Source organism: Callithrix jacchus, chromosome Y, assembly GCF_049354715.1.
Source record: "Callithrix jacchus isolate 240 chromosome Y, calJac240_pri, whole genome shotgun sequence".
Lineage (NCBI taxonomy): Eukaryota > Metazoa > Chordata > Mammalia > Primates > Cebidae > Callithrix > Callithrix jacchus.
Window position 1 is genome coordinate 8,494,584 of NC_133525.1, and position 23,050 is coordinate 8,517,633.

Genomic DNA, 23,050 nt, shown 5'->3' on the forward strand with positions numbered 1-23,050 from the left:
CAGCAACAAAACCCACCTAATGCTTTCCTTTATCCTTTAGTATCCCTTAAAGGGCAAATCGTTTAGTTTGAGATTAGTTCAGTAGTCTTTCTGAAGCCTTCTGAAAATTAACCTTTTGATGTGTCCAATGTGTTGGGGTTACAGGAGTGAGCCACCTGGCCTGGCCAAAACCGCTACATTTTTCTTTGAGACACATTCTCACCCTGTCCCCCAGGTGGAAGTGCAGCAGTGTAATCCTAGCTCACTGCAAAGTCCGCCTCCTGAGTTCAAGCAGTTCTCCTGACTCGGCCTCCAGAGTAGCTGCGACTACAGCCATGTGCCACCATGCCTGCCTAATTTTCTGTATTTTTATTAGAGACTGGCTTTCACTCTGTAAGCGAGGATGGTTTCAATCCCCTGATCTTGTGGTCCACTTGCTTAGGCCTCCCAAAGAGGTGGGCCGCCTGCTGAGTTCAAGCAGTTCTCCTGACTCAGCCTCCAGAGTAGCTGCGACTACAGCCGTGTGCCACCATGCCTGCCTAGTTTTCTGTATTTTTATTAGAGACTGGCTTTCACCCTGTAAGCGAGGATGGTTTCAATCTCCTGACCTTGTGGTCCACTTGCTTAGGCCTCCCAAAGTGCTGGGAATACAGGGATAAACTAAAGAAACACAGCCCAGGTAGGAAACCTGTACACATTCCAACGGAATCTGGACAGAGATGCCTAGTCTTGTTTCAGCTTAGGTGCAAACAAATGAAGAAATCTCTCAACACCGCAGTTTACTCTCCTCCGTCATTTGCGTTTAAGCATGTGTAGCAATAAAATCAGGCATTTTATATTACATGGAAAATTTTATTCCGGAAATGTTAAAACGGACATTACATCAAAGCAGAATAGTTTTCAATTCAGTTGGCACTAACAGTTGTAAAATTACTTGCAAAAAATAAGCTTTTAGCTTAATACCTCAAAAACATTCATGAAGGAAGTATCTCCCCTCCCTCCCCAAAACAACCTATTTCTTATAGTGATACTCAGGTAATAATGCAGAAACCACATATTGATTTGCCATTCAACAGCAAGGTCTGGTATGCAATAATCATGATTTTTAGCAGCACCTTCAGTCTCCTTTTTCAGATCGCCTTCCCCCATCCTCTCCCTTAGGTGTCCCATCTCTTGAGCTCCCATGTGCTTCAGGAGAAGCACGGTTCATTCTCTCCACAGACGGTGGACACGTTGGTTCTTTTCTGCCACAATGCTCAGCATCAGTGGAAGAGAAATCACCATGGCTCCTTGAGTACTTCTCCCGACTTCTGCCATACCTATCTCGCGCATTGTTATCATCAGGGAAACTGCTTCCACCATAAGTCTTCCGAGGCCCCTGTGCAGGTGCTGCACCACGAGACGTCCCTGTGGGGTTAATAAAATTACGGAACTTATGTTAAAATACATGTAAACATTTTTACTGGCATCACTAAAGCATGAATCAGATAAAGTACTATTTGGAAACATTAGCATTCATCTGTCTTTATTGACAGGAGACTCTTTATTTCTGCATTGTTCACAAGGCTCTACTGAAAAGAGCCGTAAGAGCAGTATTTCCAAGTTCAAGGAATTTCATTCTGAACCGGCCCTCAATTAAAACTGAGGTTTTAAGCTTCGTACCGTTCTCTAAGCTTTCTACTGTTCAGAACGCTCAATATTTAAACATGTTGTACGTTTCCTTTATACTTTCTCGTTTAAAAACTCTGGTCTATTCAATATAATTCTGTAACTGGAAAATCAAACGTGGAGTCTTACTATGTATCTGATATGACGCTCTGTTAGAACTGCTACTACGACGTTCAAAATGATCTCTACCACCATGCCTTCCGTGGCCATCATGATCACTAGATTAAACAAAAAAAGTTTGACACTGTCAGAATGAACAATTTAAGACATCTATTGGACAAAACCGAAAAATGTTATAATACCTGTATCCTCTAGTGGAACCTTTATCCTGTCTAGAAGGAGCGTGATCACGGTATGCATTGTGTCTACTCATCGAAGCATATTCCATGGTGTCTCGGAAACTTGGATTATTTCTGATTGCAAAAGTTGAAGAACAAATTTTAAGTTGTCAACTTCTAGTATCAAAAACACAACTTATCTACAGGTTAAATACAATAAAGGCCAGACATATATAAAGGCCTAGTCTCTTCTCCAAGTACAACATGCGAATACCCAAAAGACAGGTGGAACTGATACCCATAATTGGTTATTCTCAAAATGCATTTCAAAACCCAAGAGATATCGTATTTCAGCCATACTAAAATGGCTATACATTTTAAAATGCTAGGAACACCAAGACTGTCAGAGAATGCAGATAAACTGGAATCCTGATACAATGCTTGCCGGAACGGAAAATGATGCTGCTACTACGGAGAAATGTGGTGGGGCCTCAAAACAAAAAAATTAACATCAGACCAAGAATTATCCCTCGTACATACCCAGCACTGAGTAAGTGTACTAAGACAAACGTGTGTATAAAAGTAGTGTGGAGGAAACACACAAACAAAAGAATGGCTTAACAGCCTGTGAAACAAGGGAAGTGCTATGATGTGAATGAAAGTTCAGGACATGAGGCAGAAAGAAAAGAGATACCAAAGTCGAGTCGTGTTTGAGCCCAATACCATGAAGCAGGCAGAACAGGTCAGTTCACGAACAAAACAGACTGGAGTTTTTTAGCAGCTGAGGGAAAACAGAAGATGAAAGGGACTGCTTAACTGGCAAGGGAGTTGCAGTGCGGAGTGATGAAGAGGTTCTGGAACTAGAGGGACGTGGCTGTCGCACAACACAGCATGTAATAAATGCCACTTAATGGTTTACCTAAAAGTGTTCAATTTCCTTACGTGAATTTCATCACTAAAACCACAACACACTAGTTTTTCATTTTTCTGTTACCTAGTCTTAGTTGCATAACCATCATCTTTTCCTGACACACGGTCACGTCTCCAGGAAGAGACTGACATTCCGCGTGAAGGGCCTCCTCCGTAAAACTCTCTTCCACGTGATGGGGGACCTGCAAATTTAACATGATTAAACGTTACGGAAACAGCAGAGAACCTGAAACACTATTACCTGTTCACTGAGACAACTGTTATAAGATATTTCTTCAAGGAATCAATTCTTCTTTCCCTAAGTCGCCAGAAATGCATGACATCATGAATACTTTTTACGGCTCTGAATTATCCCTTGATTCCTACAAGGCCAGTTCTTACAAACTTAAGCCACACGCTAATACTTGGGTAGAGGTTCACTTTCTATGGCTTATAACTATTAGTTATCATTTTCCTTCTCATATGAATCGCCCACGTCTATTAATGACACAGGCAAAACATGTAAAACCATCAACGTCTTCGCTGATTGTAAACATTCCACGTTCGTGCTTTCTCGGCTCAAGAAAGGAAATTTACCCATGTTGTTCAGTGCATCTCACTCACACACATACTGCAACCCTCGAATGGCTGCATGCTATGATTCCAACTGAATGCTCTCCTTGGTATCTACGTGGTTGCCCCTATCTTAAAGGTGGAAAAACTAAAATGTACTACTGCAGTTTCGTAAAACTCTCTAAGCCTTCTACTGTTCAAAACTCTCGGTGTTTAAACATGTTATATATTTCCTTTATCCTTTCCCTTTTACAGACTCAGGTCTATTCAATATGATTCTGTAATTGAAAAATCAAACGTGGAGACTTACTATATGTCTGATATGACGCTCCGTTAGGACTGCTACCAGGACGTTCAAAATGATCTCTACCACCATGCCTTCCGTAGCCATCATGACCACTAAATTAAAAAAAAAAAAAAAAAAAAAAAAAAAAGATTGACACTGTCAGAATGAAAAATTTAAGAAATCTGTTGGACAAAAGCGAAAAATGTTATAATACCTATATCCTCTGGTGGGACCTTTATCCTGTCTAGAACGAGCGTGATCACGGTATGCACGGTGTCTGCGAATCGAAGCATATTCCTTGGTGTCTCGGAAACTTGGATTACTTCTGATTGCATAAGTTGAAGAAACAAATTTTAAGTTGTCAGCTTCTAGTATCAAAAACATAACTTATTTGCAGCTTAAATGAAATAAAGGCCAGACATATACAAAGGCCTGGGCACTTCTCTAAATGCAACATGGAAATACCCAAAAGACAGGTGGAACTGACACTCATCAATAGTTATTGAGAAAATTCACTTGAAATTCCAAGTATGAGATCATATTTCAGCCATACTAAAATGGCTATACATTTCAAAATGCTCGGAACACCAAGACTGTGAGCGAATGCGGATAAACTGGAATCCTGATACAATGCTTGCCGGAACGGAAAATGATGCAGCTACTACGGAGTGCATCAGTGGTGGGGCCTCAAAACAGAAAAGATTAACAGTAGACCAAGAATTATCACTGGTACATACCCGGCACTGAGTAAGTGTACTCAAACAAACGTTTGCATAAGAATAGTGTGGCGGAAACACGCAAACAAAAGAATGGGTTAACAGCTTGTGAAACAACTGAAGTGCTATGTATGATGTGAATGAAACTTCAGGACATGAGGCAGAAAGAAAACAGATACAAAAGTCGAGTCGTGTTTCAGCCCATGACCACGAAGCAGGCAGAACACGTCAGTTCACAAACAAAACAGACTGGAGTTTATTAGCAGCTGAGGGAAAACAGAAGATGACAGGGACTGCTTAACTGGCAAGGGAGTTGCAGTGCGGAGCGATGAAGAGGTTTTGGAACTAGACGGAGGTGGTTGTTGCACAACACAGCATGTAAACCACTCGACGGTTTACCTTAAAATGTTCAATTTCCTTACGTGAATTTCATCACTAAAACCGCAACAGACTAGTTTTTCATTTTTCCTTTACCTATTCTTAGTTGCATAACCACCATGTTTTGGTGACATACGGTCACGTCTCCAGGAAGAGACTGACATTCCGTGTGAAGGACCTCGGTAATTCCCTCTTCCACGTGATGGGGAACCTGCAAATTTAACATGATTAAATGTCATGTAACCAGCACAAAACCTGAAACACTGTTACTTGGTTTCTATGACAACTGTTACAAGATATTTCTCCAATGACTCAGTTCTTCTTTCTCTAGGTCGCCAGAAATTCATGACACCATGAATACCTTCTTACGGCTGTGAATTATCTCTTCATTCCTGCAAGGCCAGTTCTTACACACTTAAGCCCTACACTAATACTGAGGTAAAGATTCACTTTCAATGGCTTATAACCCTTAGTTATTATTTTCCTTCTCACACGAATCGCCTACGTCTAGTAATGACACAGGCAAAACCTGTAAAACCATCAAAGTCTTCGCTGATTGTAAAGTTTCCACGTTTGTGCTTTCTCGGCTCAAGAAAGGAAACTTACCCATGTTGGTCAGTGTATCTCACTCGCACAAACACTGCAACCCTCGAATGGCTGCATGGTATGATTCCACCTAAGTGTTCTCCTTGCTGTCTAAGTGACTGTCCCCATCATAGAGGTTGAAAAATTAAAATGTACTAGTGCAGGTTTTCTAATGATGGCCAAGAATTCTTCTCCTGGCAATAAGCAGTACTATTACAGTGCTAATTACATCATTATGCTGCTCTCAAAATAGAAAAAGCCTCTTTAATATACTCTTCATGTGCAGATTCTTAGAGGTCAGCCTTCTACCTATGATGTGTCCGGTGGCTAAAGTTTTAAAGAAAATGTGCTGACTTGTGCATGTTGAGGTCGGCAGATACCTAACTTCACTGATCCTCCACTACAAAAGATAAAGTTGAAAATGCAATGTTTTCATTTTCTCCATATTATCATGGAGGGCTAAGAGTAAGAATTTTAATGTGTTCTGCCTAAAATTCTCTGCTGAGAGCTGTTACTTTGCTTAATGAGTTCTTTGCTGAGAGCTGTTACTTTATTGTCTGGTTTTCTTCTGTTCGCTCTGAAAACTTACACTTCTCCTTCGCACAACTATTACTTCTATTCAACCCTACTGCTTGCCTCACGTTGCTTAGTTCGGAAATCTCCCCTCAAACAACTTCAAGTCCTACACTAAGTATCTTGTGTTAATGTTTAAACATCCCTGTACCGTCTTAATTGACAGCCCTTCCTATATTTCACAACTCTGCATTTCTGTGACATCCACATAGCTCAAAATGTCGGACATGCTCTTGTCCAACATGCATGTCTGAGGATGCTCTTAGCATCCTAAAAACCGGTCAGAATGCCTCTCACATAAGCATTGCTGGGGTCTCAGAATCTGGATGGCCAGGCACAATGGCTCACAGCGTGGGCCAGTGTGGGAGACTGAGGCAAGTCGACTGCTTGAGCTCAGGGATTTAATGTCAACTAGGACAAGGTAGTGAGATCCTGTCTCTACCAAAATATGTATTTAAAAAACAATTTCATAGGTGTGCTGGTGCATGCCACTAGCTGCAGCAACAGCAGGCAGCTTATGGAGAGTAACCGCTTGAGACCCAGAATGTGAGGCATCAATGAGCCATCATCTGGCCAGTGCACTCTGGCCTGGTGAAGGCAGTACTTCAACCCAACAAAGAAACTGAACATACAATTTGGACATCGGAACACCAGTGGTCCAATGCAAAGGAACCTAGGAAATGGAAGAATTGATAGAATTAAGAAGATGACCTCAAAGTATACTACCAGGAACTTCAAGAAAAATTAAAAGGCATTCTCTAGCGAATACAGCGTTAAAAGGAGTGTTGCCCTCACTGTAATCCCTTTTTTATGTGACATTTGAAGCTCAAGTGTTTCTTCACCATAAAGCTGTAACTTAGGCAGTGAGATGGAAAGTGTTATATCAAAGTGTTCAAACAGTAAATATGCCAATGTATGTGTCACATCTGTTTTGTTTCTCGAACTTTAAGTTAAGCCTTCAGTTCAAAGGGCTCATTTTCAGTCATACAAAAATGACGGAATTCCATCAGGTGGCATTTACCTCGACCTCCCATCCCACTATTGCTTCTAGCCACAGTAAAAGGAGCAGATCTTTTAGGATGAGGACCTCCGCTCGCTGAAGATGGACGGCTCTCGACTGGAAAAGTTCCCCTGAAAGAACTCACGTTGAGATCACGAGTGGATTCACCACCATCTGTATTTCAAAGAAAATCTTGTCAGTTCAGTAACACCAACATTTCTTAAATGGCTGAGCAGGAGATACTTCTAAATCTTCCCTACGTATTGTAATCTTAAACATTCACGTTGGTCTATGCTAAGGAATGTAGAATTGGTATACCAAATCAGTGCAGTTTCAAAATATCAAAATCCATTTAAACATCTATAAAATAAACACTCAAGGAACACTGTATATTGGTGTGAGAAAGACAAGTGGGATAAGTGGAGAGGGAGCTCACAGCAGAAGCCTATTGCCTAAATACAAAAATATAATCAAACAAAAAAAAAGTTAGGAGATCAACGATAAATTACTGTTCATATCCTTCTGATATTATGAAACCATTTTCAAATCATATAATAAACATAAACCTAACTACACTCAAGGAATCTCAGTTATATATACAACGATACAGTGACACCTCAGAAAGATATGTCATCTGCAAATTTATGAACGTAACACAGAATTCTTATAGTTCTTTATAACATACCACTTTTACTCTTAGCCCATGATCAGTTTTAATAATCTTTAAGAATCACGTATTAAATAATAATATTCTTTTACGTATCTACAAACAAGTGTGAGGCATATTCCAATTCCTTGGTGGTGTCACATGTAAAAATATACACGTTCTCATGCATGCACAGTATTAATAATCTTCACCCTCGAGATTAATTGCAATCAAAAATGACAAAAAGACCTGCCTCTTAAAATGAAGTGAACACCGCAGTTTCAAATTTAGAAAATATCTCTCCCATATATTACATGGCTAGCAATTAAAATTCCAAACTAAATATTAGATCTTTGATGGTTGGTTAATTGATAAAACAAGTTAACCAACAGGTATTTTCTCAATACATGGTTTCTTTTTCTAAGTAAAAATTAAGCCCTCTGTCCTACTGAGTAAACCAATCTTAAATACCATTTTCAGAAGCTCTTCCTCCAGCAAAGAAAGACACATACGTATCTGTGAAGCCACGGTTTCTGGCATTTCTGAGTCACAGAATCATTTGAGACGTTGCAGTTCTATACTCCATGAATGGAAAATGCTTTATGGCAGGCCTATTTACACATTCTCCGTATCAAAACCGAAACGGTTCTGTATTGTGTACATGTTTACACACACACAAACGCGCGCGCGCGCACGCACACTCACACACACAAACAAATATTGTTAAGTAAGTCCTCTACTGCGCAGTTACTAATGTCCCATTGGAAGGGCTTCTAGGTTTCATGGTATTTGGATAACACAACCCACATGAAATTCTGAGACCCAAAATAAGAAACTCTAAAGTACAACTAATGGAAACGTGTTGAGTGGAAAATCTGTGGAGAACATGTAATCAAGATTCATAAACTCCATTCAATTTGAAACGTGTCTTACTTCGATGCAAAGTAATTCGGAGTTTAGAACCAGTTTCAGATATTAGTTTAATCATTCCACTTTTAGTATTCATCAATAATGTTGCTCATTAACAGTTAGTTTTCTGTTCATAAAGGATATAAATAAATTTCAGAAATTTCCACGTTTTCAAGCTTTTTGTCTTTCAGTCCTGTGCTTCCGACTTTATATTTTATAACGTTACCCAAGCGTTCTCCACGTGAGGGATGCCGACGTCTCGTCTGTCCTCTACTTCCACTTGCAGATCTCTGCTCTCCTGTGGGTCTCCTCTTTCTTGAAAAACGCAGTGTTCCCTGCCTGCCACCACTTTGAAAAAACGGTTCCTTGGCTTGTTCTACTTTCATTGTTTTTCCATCCACAAACTGAAAGGATTAAGTATACCATCAGCAACAGTGCCACATTTGAACTAATCATATTTTACAGACGTTTTTACATCAACTGTATTAACATTCTAGATGTCGTCTCCTAAACAAACACAAACTTTCTTTTTCCTGAAATGCCCACATTGCGAACACTGCAAAACCTGCAACAATCACTGGGACCATGCATTCTGTTAAGAAATGAACACCAATTCCATTATTCGATTCCCTCGAAAAGGCCTCCGCTACTAAAAACTGCACCTAGAAAAGTTAAACCATGACAAATTGTACGGGACAATGTCGCCCATCTCTTCTTCACAATACAGAATCTCTTTCACCTTTGCACTCACATCACATATTTAAAAGCCTCGGTGTCTGGAGCCCATACGAAAGGATGTGTCATTTGAAAACATAAGGTTATTTATTCAAAGTGATCAGTCACATTATACATTATGAATACTTTCTTGATCCTGCTGCTGTCAATCACACAAAATGTCCCAATATGATTTACAGTTCTGTATCTACTCTAGTTCTTTCTCAATAAACGTGATCCCTGTTTAGTCTCATTCATATTTTCTGCCTTACTCATTTCTTACTTTGCCTAGAGGTGTCCTTAAAACAAGACCCTTAATGTAGTACTTCATGCTATTTCTGAGAAATGGTTTACTGTCCTAATTAAATTCACAAAAACTTTCTTCAGTTCCATCTTTTCTGTAGGCCCAAGTAATGTTTGACCGAGTTCTGCTAATAACTCTATTTGAACGTTACATGGCTTTTGTTATTTGGGAAAAGATCTTAAACTCCGTCCAAGACTTGCTGCATCCAAATCAGCAGTTCTTCCTATCTTGAGACATCTTGTGTTATTTCTCGGCCCAGAATAATTTCCCCAGTTTTGCGCATGGTCGCTTCCTTCCCAGTGTTCCAAGTCAGACACAATTTCTTAAACTGCAAGCTCCCTGTGAAAACTCTATAGGATCTTCTTTATTTCCCTTCTCAACGTTTGTCTGCATATGACATTTATATTAACTTTTCCATTATAAAATATGTGAGACAGGTAATTTGGAAAAGATATCTACACAGATGAACTCTGCTTGAGCACGAAACCTGGGGGGAAATACCAAAATATTACGATACCTAGGTCAAAACTGTCCCCATACCAAGCATGAAACCACGAACCGAAGCAACTATCAGGTTGTACCACACCTTAAAATATGAGAGGATATGGGTGAATAGAGATAAGTTAGTGATCAAGTGATTAATACCTAATACAGTGAGCACAAAATTTCTGTAACAGACACTGAGGGAGAACACAGGAAACCTAACTTGTTCTTAAAGGATAAACTGCCATTTGCGCAACATTTACGTGGAAGAGTAATACTCAAGAGGTCCAGGAAAACATACTGGGAATGGCATCCATATAGCAGGAACTAAAAACCGATTGGGATAACGTTGTAAAATAAAAAAGCTCCAGGGCATCTCCAAGGGAATGATCCTGAATGCAACGTAAAGGAATTCAGTAGGTAAGAGACTTGCATAAAAGTTTAAAGCTGTAACAAATACAGAGTCCTTAGAATTTAAGACTCCACAGGACGTGATGCACTGTTCGGACCGAAGCAAGTGCTGGAACACACTGGAAGAGTTAGCAAGAAGGTATGCATGTTACCTAGTGACGAGGTATGCATGTCACCCCGGTTACAGAAGGAAAAAAAAAAGTTCTCAGGAGAAGGGCGCAAGGATGGGCAAACATGTCAGTTGCTTGTTGTGTTATCCGGCTTCAATGTTCTCGCATTATTTTCTATTTTCAAGTACCTAACACTTCCTTAAATGTAACGGTCTTGTTTAAATGAACTTTCTCAAGAATGTATTTTCAGAGAATGGCAGAGAATCGTTACTTCTTGTGAGAGTCTGTCTAGACGTCGATCTACAAAAGACTTATATTTTCTACGTCTGTCTAGATGTCGATCCACCGTTTCTCTGTGCTATAGACGTTTCCCTACGAGTTGGACGTGTGATTTCTTTAGCAGCCATTTAATAAACTTGACTGATGTTTCTTATTTTCGTCAGAGTTCCTTCTAAGTTTTAAAGCTGTTCAAAAGCTTTCAAACCCTATTTACACTCAGACTGAAATAAAAACATAGAAACTGGATTACCATAACGCAATTTATATAATGTTCCTTCCAATATCCTTCCAACTACACTTGCATTGATATGTCCAAGAAAGAGGATAGCTAATCCATTTCCATTCATACGTCATTATATTATTTTCAAAGTGTACTGGTACTGAAAAGACCTAGATATGCTGTTAATTGAAGAACAGGCTTAGAATAGCACTAATAAGGGAAACTTACCTTTCCATTCAACTCGCTGGCAGCAAGTTCAGCATCTGCAGGGTTCTCAAAAGTAATGAACCCGAAGCCTCTGCACTTCATGCTTCCATCTTTCTTCAAGAGAACTAAAATATATGAAAACCTTTTCATTTATAGAATGGACCTACTACGATAGTACTAACTATCTGAATGTTACATCAAGAAACAAGAAAATTCCAATTCACATCCTTCCTGTGATTCTTCACACTGAGTCACCCCTATCAACAGCCTATTTTCTTCCATTTTCCTAACTGACTCCATCTTAGCTGTGAGCCTGACATGCTCCATTTAGCTTCTCCCTCCCTGCCTCGGCCCCCTAGAGGTGCATTCCTAGGTCACACTGCATTCAAAGCTACTCCCAGTACCTGTAACCACTGTAACCACATCCTGTTTGGCAAGTCTACCTGCTACTCTCAATACCCTCCTCGGGGTTTGAGCCTATGAAAAGTTCCCCCTGCTACCTCCTCCATGCTTGGATGCAAATACCCTTAGCAACCAACCATCCTGGGAACCTCCTGCCCCCTGGGTACCAGGTTCCTTATCTAACTTGCTTGTTCTGCGTCTGTAAAATTCTGCTTCAGCTAGGCTCCACCTCCCCTACCTAACGCAAGGCATAAAGGGAAATCAAGCCCCTTCATCTGGCCTGAGAGATTATCAGGGTGAGCTGTCTCTCAGACAAATAATGGGCTCTTAATTTGGAACTCAGAGTCTCCTTCTCCTTCTCCCTCCTCATCCTCCCCCTCCCCCTCCCCCTCCTCCTCCTTCTTCTTCTTCTTCTTCTTCTTTTTGAGACTGAGTGTCTCTCCTTACCCAGGCCGAAGTGCAATGGCCCCATCTGGGCTCACCGCAACCTCCGCCTCCTGGGTTCAGGCAATTCCACTGCCTCAGCCTCCTGAGTAGCTGGGATTACAGACATGTGCCACCGTGCCCAGCTAATTTTTGTATTTTTAGTAGAGACCGGGTTTCACCGTGTTGACTAGGATGGTCTCGATCTCTTGACCTCGTGATCCACCCGCCTCGGCCTCCCAAAGTGCTGGGATTACAGGCGTGAGCCACCGCGCCCCACTGGCCGTACTATGCAGGTGAACTTTACCACAGACCCTTCACCTGCTGCCATGAGAATATCCTGAATACCGAATAGAAACTTCAAAACAAGAGCTTAAAAACAAACAGAAAATTAAGTAAACTATTACAGATATTAAGTATATGTTTACTTTGGGGACAAAACCTGTATGTTGGCTTTAAGGGTTACCTTCAGAAACGGGACCATGTCTCTCAAATACTGCTTTTAGCGTCTCTTCCGTGGCTTCTCTAGTGAGCCCACCAACGAACAGCTGGCCAAGGCAACCTGCTTCCATAATTTTGCTGTAAATGGTAAAAAAATAAATCTATATTTAGATAACAATAACAAGGTGAAAATATTAAATTTTTTTACATCCTGTGTTGAAAACTGATGTGAAATTCCCTTAACGGGGCTGTCCTATTTTAATGTATCTTACTTCCTATACCGGTAACATAAAGAGCACAAGGGGGAATGGCTTCATGGCTTAATGGTACATTTCACTGCATACCTGAGAAAATCTCTTTAGTAAAACCAGAAAAGGGAAGCTATTCTAATTTTACAAAGTGGAAATACACAGGATTCCCCAATTTAAATAGTTTTCGTTGAAAATTGTAGCTTTTATGAAGTACAATCGTTGTAAAGAGGTAAGATTCCTGATGCCAATGTGCACTGCTCCCTGCAGCCTCCTCCGGCCAGCCTCAAGTGATCCTGTCACATGTCAGCTTCCCAAGTAGCTGGGACTACAGTGGCCTGCTACCAGAGGTGGGGTGTGCGTGTGTGCGTGTGTGTTTTCAACATAGATCCAGGTGGCCCCATGTAGCTAACAGAGCTGTGTAGGTGTGTTTCTGTGTGTATGTGTGCAGGAGTGCGTGCAGGAATGTGTGTGTGTGTGTGCGCGCGCGCGTGTGTGTTTTCAACATAGATCCAGGTGGCCCCATGTAGCTAACAGAGCTGTGTAGGTGTGTTTGTGTGTGTATGTGTGCAGGGGTGCGTGCAGGGATGTGTGTGTGTGTGTGTGTGTGTGTGTGCGCACGCGCGCGCGTGTGTGTCTTTAAATAGACCCAGGTTGTCCCATGCTGACCACCTTTGAATCTTCTGGGCTCAAGTGATATGCCAGCAAGAAGCTACCAAGGTGATGGTTTCTTTAAGGGGGAACTGCCACAGGAAACCACCTGATATCTTGATAAATGATTTAATGACACGCTTAACCTACATGCTTTCTTCGGGGAGAACATTTTAAATATTGTACAATCTTTTGGTGATTGGAAATATACACGAGATCGGGTATCTACAAACTCTGGCTTTCTGCCATAAATATCTTTGGCCTTTCAGGGACCGGGCTGCAAATTAAGGGGTGAAGCACTCTAAGTCTCTGAGCCCCGCCTCCGTGAGGTCGGCAGAGGCTAGGAGCAGTACTCTGGCCTAGGCACGCGAGAAATCTCAGTGGCCATCTCCTTATGAGAAGGTAGCATCTGAGAATGACGTGAGGTGCCACAGCTGCATGACACCATCCACCCTATCACCATGCTGTCACACACTGCACTCCATTCCACCCCGCTGCCGCCAAAACTGCCCCATCACGCCGTTCTGAGCAGAAGCCCCGCCGCACCCCGTGCCCCTTGGCAAGCGGCCGACTCTCCGCTCGGCAGCATGTCCACTCGCCGCCTTCTTCCCCCTACCAACCCCTCGTCTGTGAAAAAGCTGCCTTCCTCCAAACCGGTCCCTGGTGCCTGAATGGCAACAGGTTATAGGACCCCCGTTATGTTACTCAGGCTACTCTCCAACTCGTGACCTCGTCATTCTTACATCTTCACTTCCGAAAATGTTGGGATTACAGGAGTAGGTCAGTTTGCCAGGTTAATACAAAACCTTAAGCACATCTCTTTGTTTCCGTTTTCGGCTATCTACCGCCATTTATCTCCCTTACAAACACGTCTTCCATTTAAATTACTTACGGTAGCAGAGATACATGAAAAGCCTTTCAAATACTGTCATCGATTACACGTTTAAAAGAGGCAAATTTAAACTGATTATTCATGGTTCCAGACTTGTACATACCCGAGAGTAATGCAATTTATGTGAAAATTTGCTAAGTCCTGTGAAGAAAATCAGAAATTTGCAATGTGCTAGGTAAAAGTACAGGTTGTTTGTTTGTTTGTTTTTCTGATCACAGTGCTTAAGTACACTGCCTGTGCATTTGACTTATGACCGCATTCACAGAGAATAACCGTTTCCATAAAAAGTGCACGGGACAACAATGGCGCCCGAGGTCCGTCTCCCACACCTTGCCCCCACATCGGACTTGTCCAACCGTAAAGGGAAGAATCCTCAAGAAACATCAATGAGTTTAACCAACATGAGTTTCTCACGAGCACTAAGGACGACCCCCTCTCTACCGTCTCCTCCCATATTTCAACACCCACACACTGAAAACCACAGCAGCCCCTTTCACTGAAGACGTCCGAACACCTCGCTGCGTTTGTATTCTTGCCGAGAGACCAACCTGAGCGGAGAAACAAAACCACAGGTGCTTCTCAGTAGGACAAACAGCCTCTGGGTCACCGGGCCCTCAGGGTGCTGGCACCTGGCTCTGGAACGCCTCTAGCCCCGCTGCCGTGTGAGACGCCTGGAACCGGACTGCGCGGGAAAGAGCCCCCGGCAGCCCAGCGGAAGAAGCGGAAACTGCGCCTCTCCGCAGCAGCCAATCAGTGCGACGGTGGGTGGGACGCGGTGGGGCGCGGTGGGGCGGGGCGGGGCCGCATCCGGGTGTCCTGCAGCTCCACCCTCCTCGGGCAAGCCACGTGTGACGAGCTGTCAGAGTTTCCGCCCAGTGGCGCTGGGTTCACGCGCAGGCCTGGCGGGCAGGGAGCCCTTTGGAATTGCGGGCATGGAAGTCCCACGGCCTAACTGCCATCATGAGTGTGGCAGGCCACTGACCCACAGCCAACACATGAAACATCTCACTTCATTAGGCAGGCCAGGCAGATGGTACTGAATGTTGCAATTCCAGAGGAGAGGGGGAGGGACCAGCGCGGGCTGCCGGGGCAAGGGCGGCCCGGGTGGCTTGCCGGAAGTGGGGCGGGGCAGGCACGTCAGAGGAGTGTCCTAGTACCTTGCCCTGTTGGAGATTATCTCCTCGGAAAACACCAGTGGCCAAATTCCACATGAACTCTCGCAGGTCTACGTGAATACAGGCTCCGAGTGTCATGCTCTCTCCCTGAGAATGCAGGTCTCCCAGGAGCATGTCTTCCGTCATGTGTCCTGGGCACCCGAGAGACAAGTCAGCAGGGTTGCCCATAGATGGCCTGAGTGCATGCCGTTGTGTACTGCCTTGCAGACTCCGAGGCTCCTGCAAGAGTGCAGCAGCCAGTGGGCTGCCTGCCGGCGACGATCGTCTAGAGGACCAAGGCCTGGCCTATGGCTCCTGGGCTCCTGAGCATAGCTACCCACGCTGTGGCCTATGACCCCAAGGCATGTGAATTGGACGGCGGCCCAGCAAAACTCCCCTGGAACCCTGGATCCACATAGGTGTGAGATGTGGTTCTTCTCAGCAGAGCGCCACCTGAAGGAACGTTGTTCCCCACAGTGTAGGGGTGTGGAGGTGTGGGCTGGGCGATGCAGGCCGGTATCTGTGGGAGCCCCAAGCAGGGCACCATGTTGAGCCTGGAGGCAGAAGAGGGGGACTACTGTACAGAGCTAGGAAGTGGACTTGTGGTTGGAGGTGATGCTGGTGGTGGACTACATAATCATGGTTGTGGAGGTGTCGGCCGAGGAGGAGGCTGATGTTGAGCCACAAGACAAGGACCAGTGGGCATGGTGTCGCCCTGGCCCTGGCCCCTGCATACCTGGCTGGACTCACTGAAGGTCTCTGACTTGCAGCTTTGGGGCTTAAGGACCAGAGCTGTATCCTTGCAACTGCCCCTTCAGAATAGCTGACAGAAGCGGGTGAGCCTCAGGCTTCCAGAGGTGGAGTTTGGTGAAGCAAGGCCTGAGGTGCAGGGGGTCAGCCAGAAGGCGGCGGTGGGTGACAGGAGGGAAACCGAGGCCAGACGCCTGTAGACAGGAGGAAAGCTTGCTTGCAGGTGCTATAAGAACATGTGTTAGGGACTGGGACCCAAGCTCATTGCTAACAAGGGAGAGTAGCAGTGCCAGGAGCCCTTAGCACACAGCAGAAAGTTGAAGGGCATGTTTCTCCGGGAATGTCAATGGAGAAAGGGGAGTCTCCATGTCCATGGCAACTATTGAACTACCACCGCTCCCAAAGCCTGTTCCCGGGAGCTCTCTCCAGAAACACAAGGTGCTCAACAGTGGTTCACAGTGCACGGGGATTCTGTCTTCTTCAAGACAGGCACCAGCACCTCAGACATGCTTTTATTCTCTGCTGGCACAGCACCTAAAGGGGTGTAAGCACTGAACATGTGTAACCTCCATTGTACCCATCAGAGAAACCAGGAGAATAGGACACCACATGTCAGGACAACAGCACAGCCTGCCCAGCACCCATCACACAAGGGCCACGTGAACTCTGGAACCCTAGGGAAGCAGCCACTTCACACCACAACACCCTGCCTCCCAAACCCACTGCCCACTTTTCTGTACCTGACCTCTGATGAGCACAGGCTTTCTCCATCATGCTCTACCTGGCTCCAAGACCATCACAGCCAGGACGGTGGCCCCACAGCAGAGTGAGAGAGGACCATCAAGGAATGGGGGGGTGCCACATCAGATGTCTGTGGATAGCCCTGTCCCATAATTCTAGTGCCGTTGCAAAGTTGCACGGTGTTTTATGTCATGCCCAGCCAATCTAATGGAAGCTCCTTACCACAGGCAGATAGCGCAGTCATACCAAGATATTGGCCTGGATCAGAAAGCATGATGAAGTCCCGCGTAACTATGTGATGGATTTGCAGGTCAGTCTTGGGAGGGATTGGGTGTCCAGGTCAGGGGGGACTGCAAGATGTCTCAGTGGGAGAGCTAGGAATGGAAAAGGTATGCTTCACTCCAGCTAGCAGGCTACTTTAGTCCATCTAGATGAAATGGTCCCTTTGGGTTTATCCTGTTTCTTTCTAAGAAGACAGGCAGGTAGACGAACAAATCCATCCAGGGTAATTTTTTTTCCCCTCATTTCAGCCTTTACTCCTGCAGTGAAGTGATCATTAAGGAGTATCCTTGTAAGGAGTCCCTCCTGGCACGGTATGGGAGACGGTATGCGGAAGGGCAAGCCTGGCATGAGCCTCCCTGAGTTCTTTTCTTCCAGGATACAGGGTTTCTCATTCCACAGCAGTTGGTAGTTCTGGGATCACAAAGGTGAAGTCCCAAGCTGCAGGCAGTACACCACCTCCCTGAGCATCTTCAGCTGTTTGGCTCACCGTGACTGCCCAGATTCTGGCAGGATTGCTGTGCTGGGGCCACTGTGGGGATGGTAGGAGAGGACATTGTTGGTTATTTCTTGGCCTCTGGAGAATTCACTTTGAACGAGGGCCTGACCTGTCCCAAATCATTTCCCTAGGACCCCAGATCATGAGCGAGGACCTGGGCCTTAATCCCCTGCAGTGCCGCCTCAAGGGAGTTAGGCACTCAGAGAAGAAACAGAGACTAGGTCAGGTGAGCAGCTCAGGGCTCAGGGCTAAGATGCCTGTATGTTCTGGAGCTGTGATGCATGTGGAGAAACCAAAGCTGAGGGAAGTTACTGCAGTGGGCAAATGCAGGCCATCCACGGACTGAAGAAAGGTCCATTAAGGAACTGTAACACCCACAGTTCAGGATGGGAGACGTTAATGCTGCCTAGGAGGCATAAGTGGCTAAGACATGTTGCTGAGAAGCAAGTATCAAGGGATAGCTGCCTCATCATATCTAGCCTGGCCCTTTCCCCACCCTGAGTCCTGTTGTTACCTGGGGTTCGGTTTGAGCCTAACTAGGGCCCTCTCACCCTCAATGCGGATGTCTACCTGAGGTCCAACTAGGTCTATGTCCTCCCAGAACGGTTCTTCTGGACCAGTCATATGCTGTGACATGACCCCAAGCTTTCCTGACATGCTCGCATTCCTCTGCCATCCTCACTCACACTGCCTAGGCACCCCAGACACAATAGACCACTGCACAGGGGATCTGGAGGACCACATTGGGCTCACAGGAGAGGAAATGTGAAGAGGTGGCAAAATGGCAGGGGCCTTCTGTGCGTGTCCAGAGAGGGAATCTGGCTGGGCATAAGGAAAAGTTAGCCTAAGTATTGCTGTGAAAAGTCAGTGTCACTTGTCCCTGAGCATGGGTGCACACACAGATGGTTTAAATCACATTGGCATCAATACTGCCTAAGTGATCTACAGACTCTATGCCACACCTGTAGAAATATCAATGGCCCATTCTTCATACAACAGATAATAGATTGTTTCTCATTGGACTGAAATATCAGAGCTGTAATGGGAACAATACCAGAAGAAATCACAAAGAAGAAGCTCCGTGACATTGAAGTACACAAAGAAGGGCTCAGAATGACAGCAAAAGCACAGTACAAAATATGAAAAAATAGAGAATGGAGTCATATCAAACTAAGATGCCTCAGCTCACCGCAGAAAACTTAACAGAGGGAAGAGACTTTGCACAAGGTGGGAGAAATCATTGGATCACCATACATCTGATAATGAGTGAATATTTACACACTGTGAGGAACTCAACTAACTAGCCCGAAAACAAACGGGCTAATGCCGTGAATATTCATCTGTTAAACTAAAACATATGACTGCCCAGCCCGAATATTACAAAGTGCTTGTCATCCTTAATCCACTGGGCAAATGCAAATCATAACCACAATGAAATTTCATCTCACTTCCATCAGAATGGCCATTATCCAAAAGACAAATGAACACCATTTCTGTTGAGGATGAAGACGAAAGGATATCCTTGCACACATTTGGTGAGAATGGAATTTAGTATAGGGAGAGTGAGACAGAGAATTACTTGATCCCAGGGGGCAAATTTTGCAGTGAGCCACGGTCAAACCACTGCACTTTATCCTGGGTGACAGACACTTGCCACATTGTCGGAAAAAAATAGAAAGTAAGGCATAACATTTTTGTTTATTTTGGATTTACTAATATAGTAATTGTACTATGTTATATGAGTAGACATTTAAGATTTTACAAACATTTTTATGGCAATACAGTCATTGCTGATGTTCACTGAGAATGTGCTCTCCTTTGAGCAGAGCCTAATTGGAATCTGGTTTTATTACGAAACCTTGTCTGAAATATCAAACACATTTAAGAATAATTTGCACAGAAGCAGAACCAGGTAGCTTTAAATACTAAAGTTGATCACGGAGTCAGTATTATAAAGCCCTCAAACAAAAACCAGCCTGGTAATTGCTTGCACATTTCACTGCCTAAGAAATCAGAAAGATGATCACTTCTTTCCAAGCTCTTCAGAGAGGAGAGGTATTCAACTAAATCTCTGAAAGGCTCCCAAACCCCCTATTTAAAAGCAAACAAATAAAATTTAAAATTAGCCAGGCGTGATAATAACCACCTATAATCTCCAGTACTCAGGAACCTGAGATGGGAGGATCACTGGGGCCCAGGTGCTTGAGGCTGCAGTTTAATTTCAAAAGGATATATTGAATAAATAAATAAATAAAGGCTTTTTTGGACAATGACCATTTGTACTTCACTTAGGTAAATAATGAGGACAAATCTAGTAACACCTGACTTACTTTGTGAACAGGATTAGTAACTTCAGAGAGAATTTTGTATTATGGAAAACTAAATACTGTCCAGGTGAATTGTCTTACATCTTTTGATAGTATATATTTTCATAGGCTTGTTTTATACAGTCTATAGCTGCAACTCTTTAAAGTTGCAACATTGCGTTCTTTTTTCGTGAGTTGGCATCACTGAAAACTGACACTGCCCAGTAGCCCTGAAACTATGTAAGCTGAGGCTGAATCACTACATAGGAACATTTTTAAAAAATCATCTGCAGGCCTGTAATACATAATGACAACACCAAAAATCTTAAGTCTGCAAACCAAGGAATTCATTAAACCATCACTGCCATCTTCACTCTACGACTTAACAAATACTTTGAGCTCAACATTTACAAATGTCAACTGGATGTTCTATGGAAGGGGAACATCTCCTCAAAGGACCTTTAATGGGAAATGATCATATCAGGAAGACAGCGCCCTTATGGCTGTTAATAGCTCCCTCCTAAACGAAACCAATGAATTTCCAAGCCCCTTCTACCGGGTGTTAAAAGAAACCAATGAATTCCCAAGCCCCTTCTACTGGGTGTAGGCTCACCAAGAGGGCTGTTTAAAATGCATGAAGTGGGCACTCAACCAAACACTGTATTTCTTGGTGCCTTGATCTTGGGGTACCTGACCTCTAGGATTGGAGGAAATGTTTCTTTTTCTTTCTTAATTTTTTATTGGATTTTAGGTTTTGGGGTACATGAGCAGAGCATGTAAGACAGTTGCATAGGAACACACATGGCAGTGTGCTTTTCTTTCCTTCTCCCCTTCACCCACATTTGGCAGGAAATGTTTCCTACAAAGCACCAAGCCCAGGTATTTCCTGATAGCAAGCCCAGTAGCCAAAGATGTTTAAAAGTATTCTATTTATTCGTTAAAAACCACTACATCCATATGAAAACTGAATCAATAAGCTTTAGGTTTTCAGCATTTCCTCTAACGTGCTAAAAGAGAATCCCTACTCCAAGGCTGATAAAATGTATCTTACAGTTATTCTTTCGTTTCCATTCCTTTAAAAAATTATGACATAATGCCTCATGGAGATAATTTGGATTAAAAACTCCCAGGGTTAGAGTATCATATACACTTAGTCACTGTGTCCTTTTCTGTTTGTTTGTTTTTTCACAGGGTCTCACTTAGGCACCCAGGCTAAAATGCAGAGATGCTAACAGGCCCAATGCAGCATGGTCCTCATGAGCCCAAGTGATCCTCCCACCTCAGCCCAAGTGTAAGGAATGTGTTGAGGCACTACCACATTCGGCAGTTTTTTCTGTCTAGTTTTAGAGACAAGATTTCTTCATGTTGCCCAGGCTTGTCTCAATCTCCTCAGCTGAAGTGATATGCCTACCTCAGCCTCCCAAAATGTGGGGATTAAAGATTTGGGCCAGCACAACTGGACAGACAGTATTTCTTGTGTTGAATCTGTGAAGACAGACAAGACTAGGGAGTTATATTTTAATTTAATTCTCACAATACTACCAGGTGAACAAAAACACAACATCATAACAGGAAAAACTCACTTGAAAATCAAAATTGGTAACTTCTTCCTTTAAAATTGTTTGTACACTTACCCTATAAAAATGATGAGCTTGTCAAAAGTTATCTCATGAAAATACTTCCTCCTTGCAGATTCGTCTGTTAATTGGAAGAAATATGGACTATAATTCTTCTAGAAATTTATATATTCAATTTATTCAGGTTTTAAGATTAAAAACAAATTGACATACTTATTTGGGTCTAAATCATTTTATTTTTATGATTAGATATTTTCTTAAACATTTAAGCAGTTCCCTACCTGCAACTTTATGCCGTTGTTTTATACACCCAACTTTCCAAAATACATGAGGTTTGGGGCATTTCTATTCACATCTTCAATTACATTTGATAGGCTCTTCATGGTGGCTCATGCCTGTAGTTCTAGCACATTGGGAGGCAGAAGGGTATGGATAAGGATTTTAAGACCAGCCTGGTTAACATGATGAAATCCTGTCTATAATAAAAATGCAAAAATTAGCCAGCTGTGGGAGCACTCACCTGTAATCCCTGTGATTCAGGATCCCATGGAAGAAAACTATCTCGAACCCAAAAGGTCAAGTTTGCAGTGAGCTGAAATTGCACCACGGTACTCCAGCCTGGGTTACAAGAGCAAAACTCCATCTCAAAAAAAAAAAAAATGGTTTGATTATTTCTGACCAGACTCTAATGTCAGACACATAACCACAAACATACCAGAAGAAATCAGAAGTACAACACCATGGCATTGGTGTGGGCAGCACTGATCCAGAAGAGACTGCAGAAGCATAGCAAATAATTTCAAAAATAGAAAGTGATCCTTTTCCTCCACATCCTCTCCAGCATCTGTTGTCTCCAGATTTTTTAATGATCGCCATTCTAACTGGCGTGAGATGGTATCTCAATGTGGTTTTGATTTGCATCTCTCTGATGACCAGTGACGATGAGCATTTTTTCATATGGGAGTGTAAATTAGTTCAACCATTGTGGAAGACAGTGTGGCGATTCCTCAAGGCCTTAGAAATAGAAATTCCATTTGACCCAGCAATCCCATTACTGGTCACATATCCAAAAGACTATAAATCGTTCTACTATAAGGACACATGTACACGAATGTTCATTGCAACACTGTTTACAATAGCAAAGACCTGGAATCAACCCAAATGCCCATTGATAATAGACTGGATTGGAAAAATGTGGCACATATACACCATGGAATATTATGCAGCAATCAGAAATGATGAGTCTGTGTCGTTTGTAGGGACATGGATGAATCTGGAAAACATCATCCTCAGCAAACTGACACAAGAACAGAAAATGAAACACCGCATATTCTCACTCATAGGCGGGTGATGAGAAATGAGAACACATGGACACAGAAAGGGGAGTACTAAACAGTGGGGTCTATTGGGGGGAAAAGGGGAGGGCCAGTGGGAGGGGGAGGTGGGGAGGGATATCCTG

The 23,050-nt window shown here is 43.3% G+C and overlaps 1 protein-coding gene across 1 annotated transcript; it reads right to left on the minus strand.

The window, feature by feature from the left end:
* Window positions 1–771: 771 nt before the first annotated feature.
* On the minus strand, window positions 772–14,877 carry LOC118142761 (RNA-binding motif protein, Y chromosome, family 1 member B-like). Its single transcript, XM_078364522.1, has 12 exons — window positions 14,834–14,877; window positions 12,520–12,632; window positions 11,250–11,353; window positions 8,727–8,904; window positions 6,967–7,119; window positions 4,884–4,998; window positions 3,908–4,018; window positions 3,718–3,806; window positions 2,920–3,037; window positions 1,950–2,060; window positions 1,777–1,865; window positions 772–1,386 (listed from the first exon to the last, which is right to left on the minus strand). The coding sequence occupies exons 2-12, from the start codon at window positions 12,623–12,625 to the stop codon at window positions 1,097–1,099; spliced, it is 1,464 nt and encodes a 487-aa protein (XP_078220648.1). The 5' UTR covers window positions 12,626–12,632; window positions 14,834–14,877; the 3' UTR covers window positions 772–1,096.
* Between the last annotated feature and the right edge of the window lie 8,173 nt (window positions 14,878–23,050).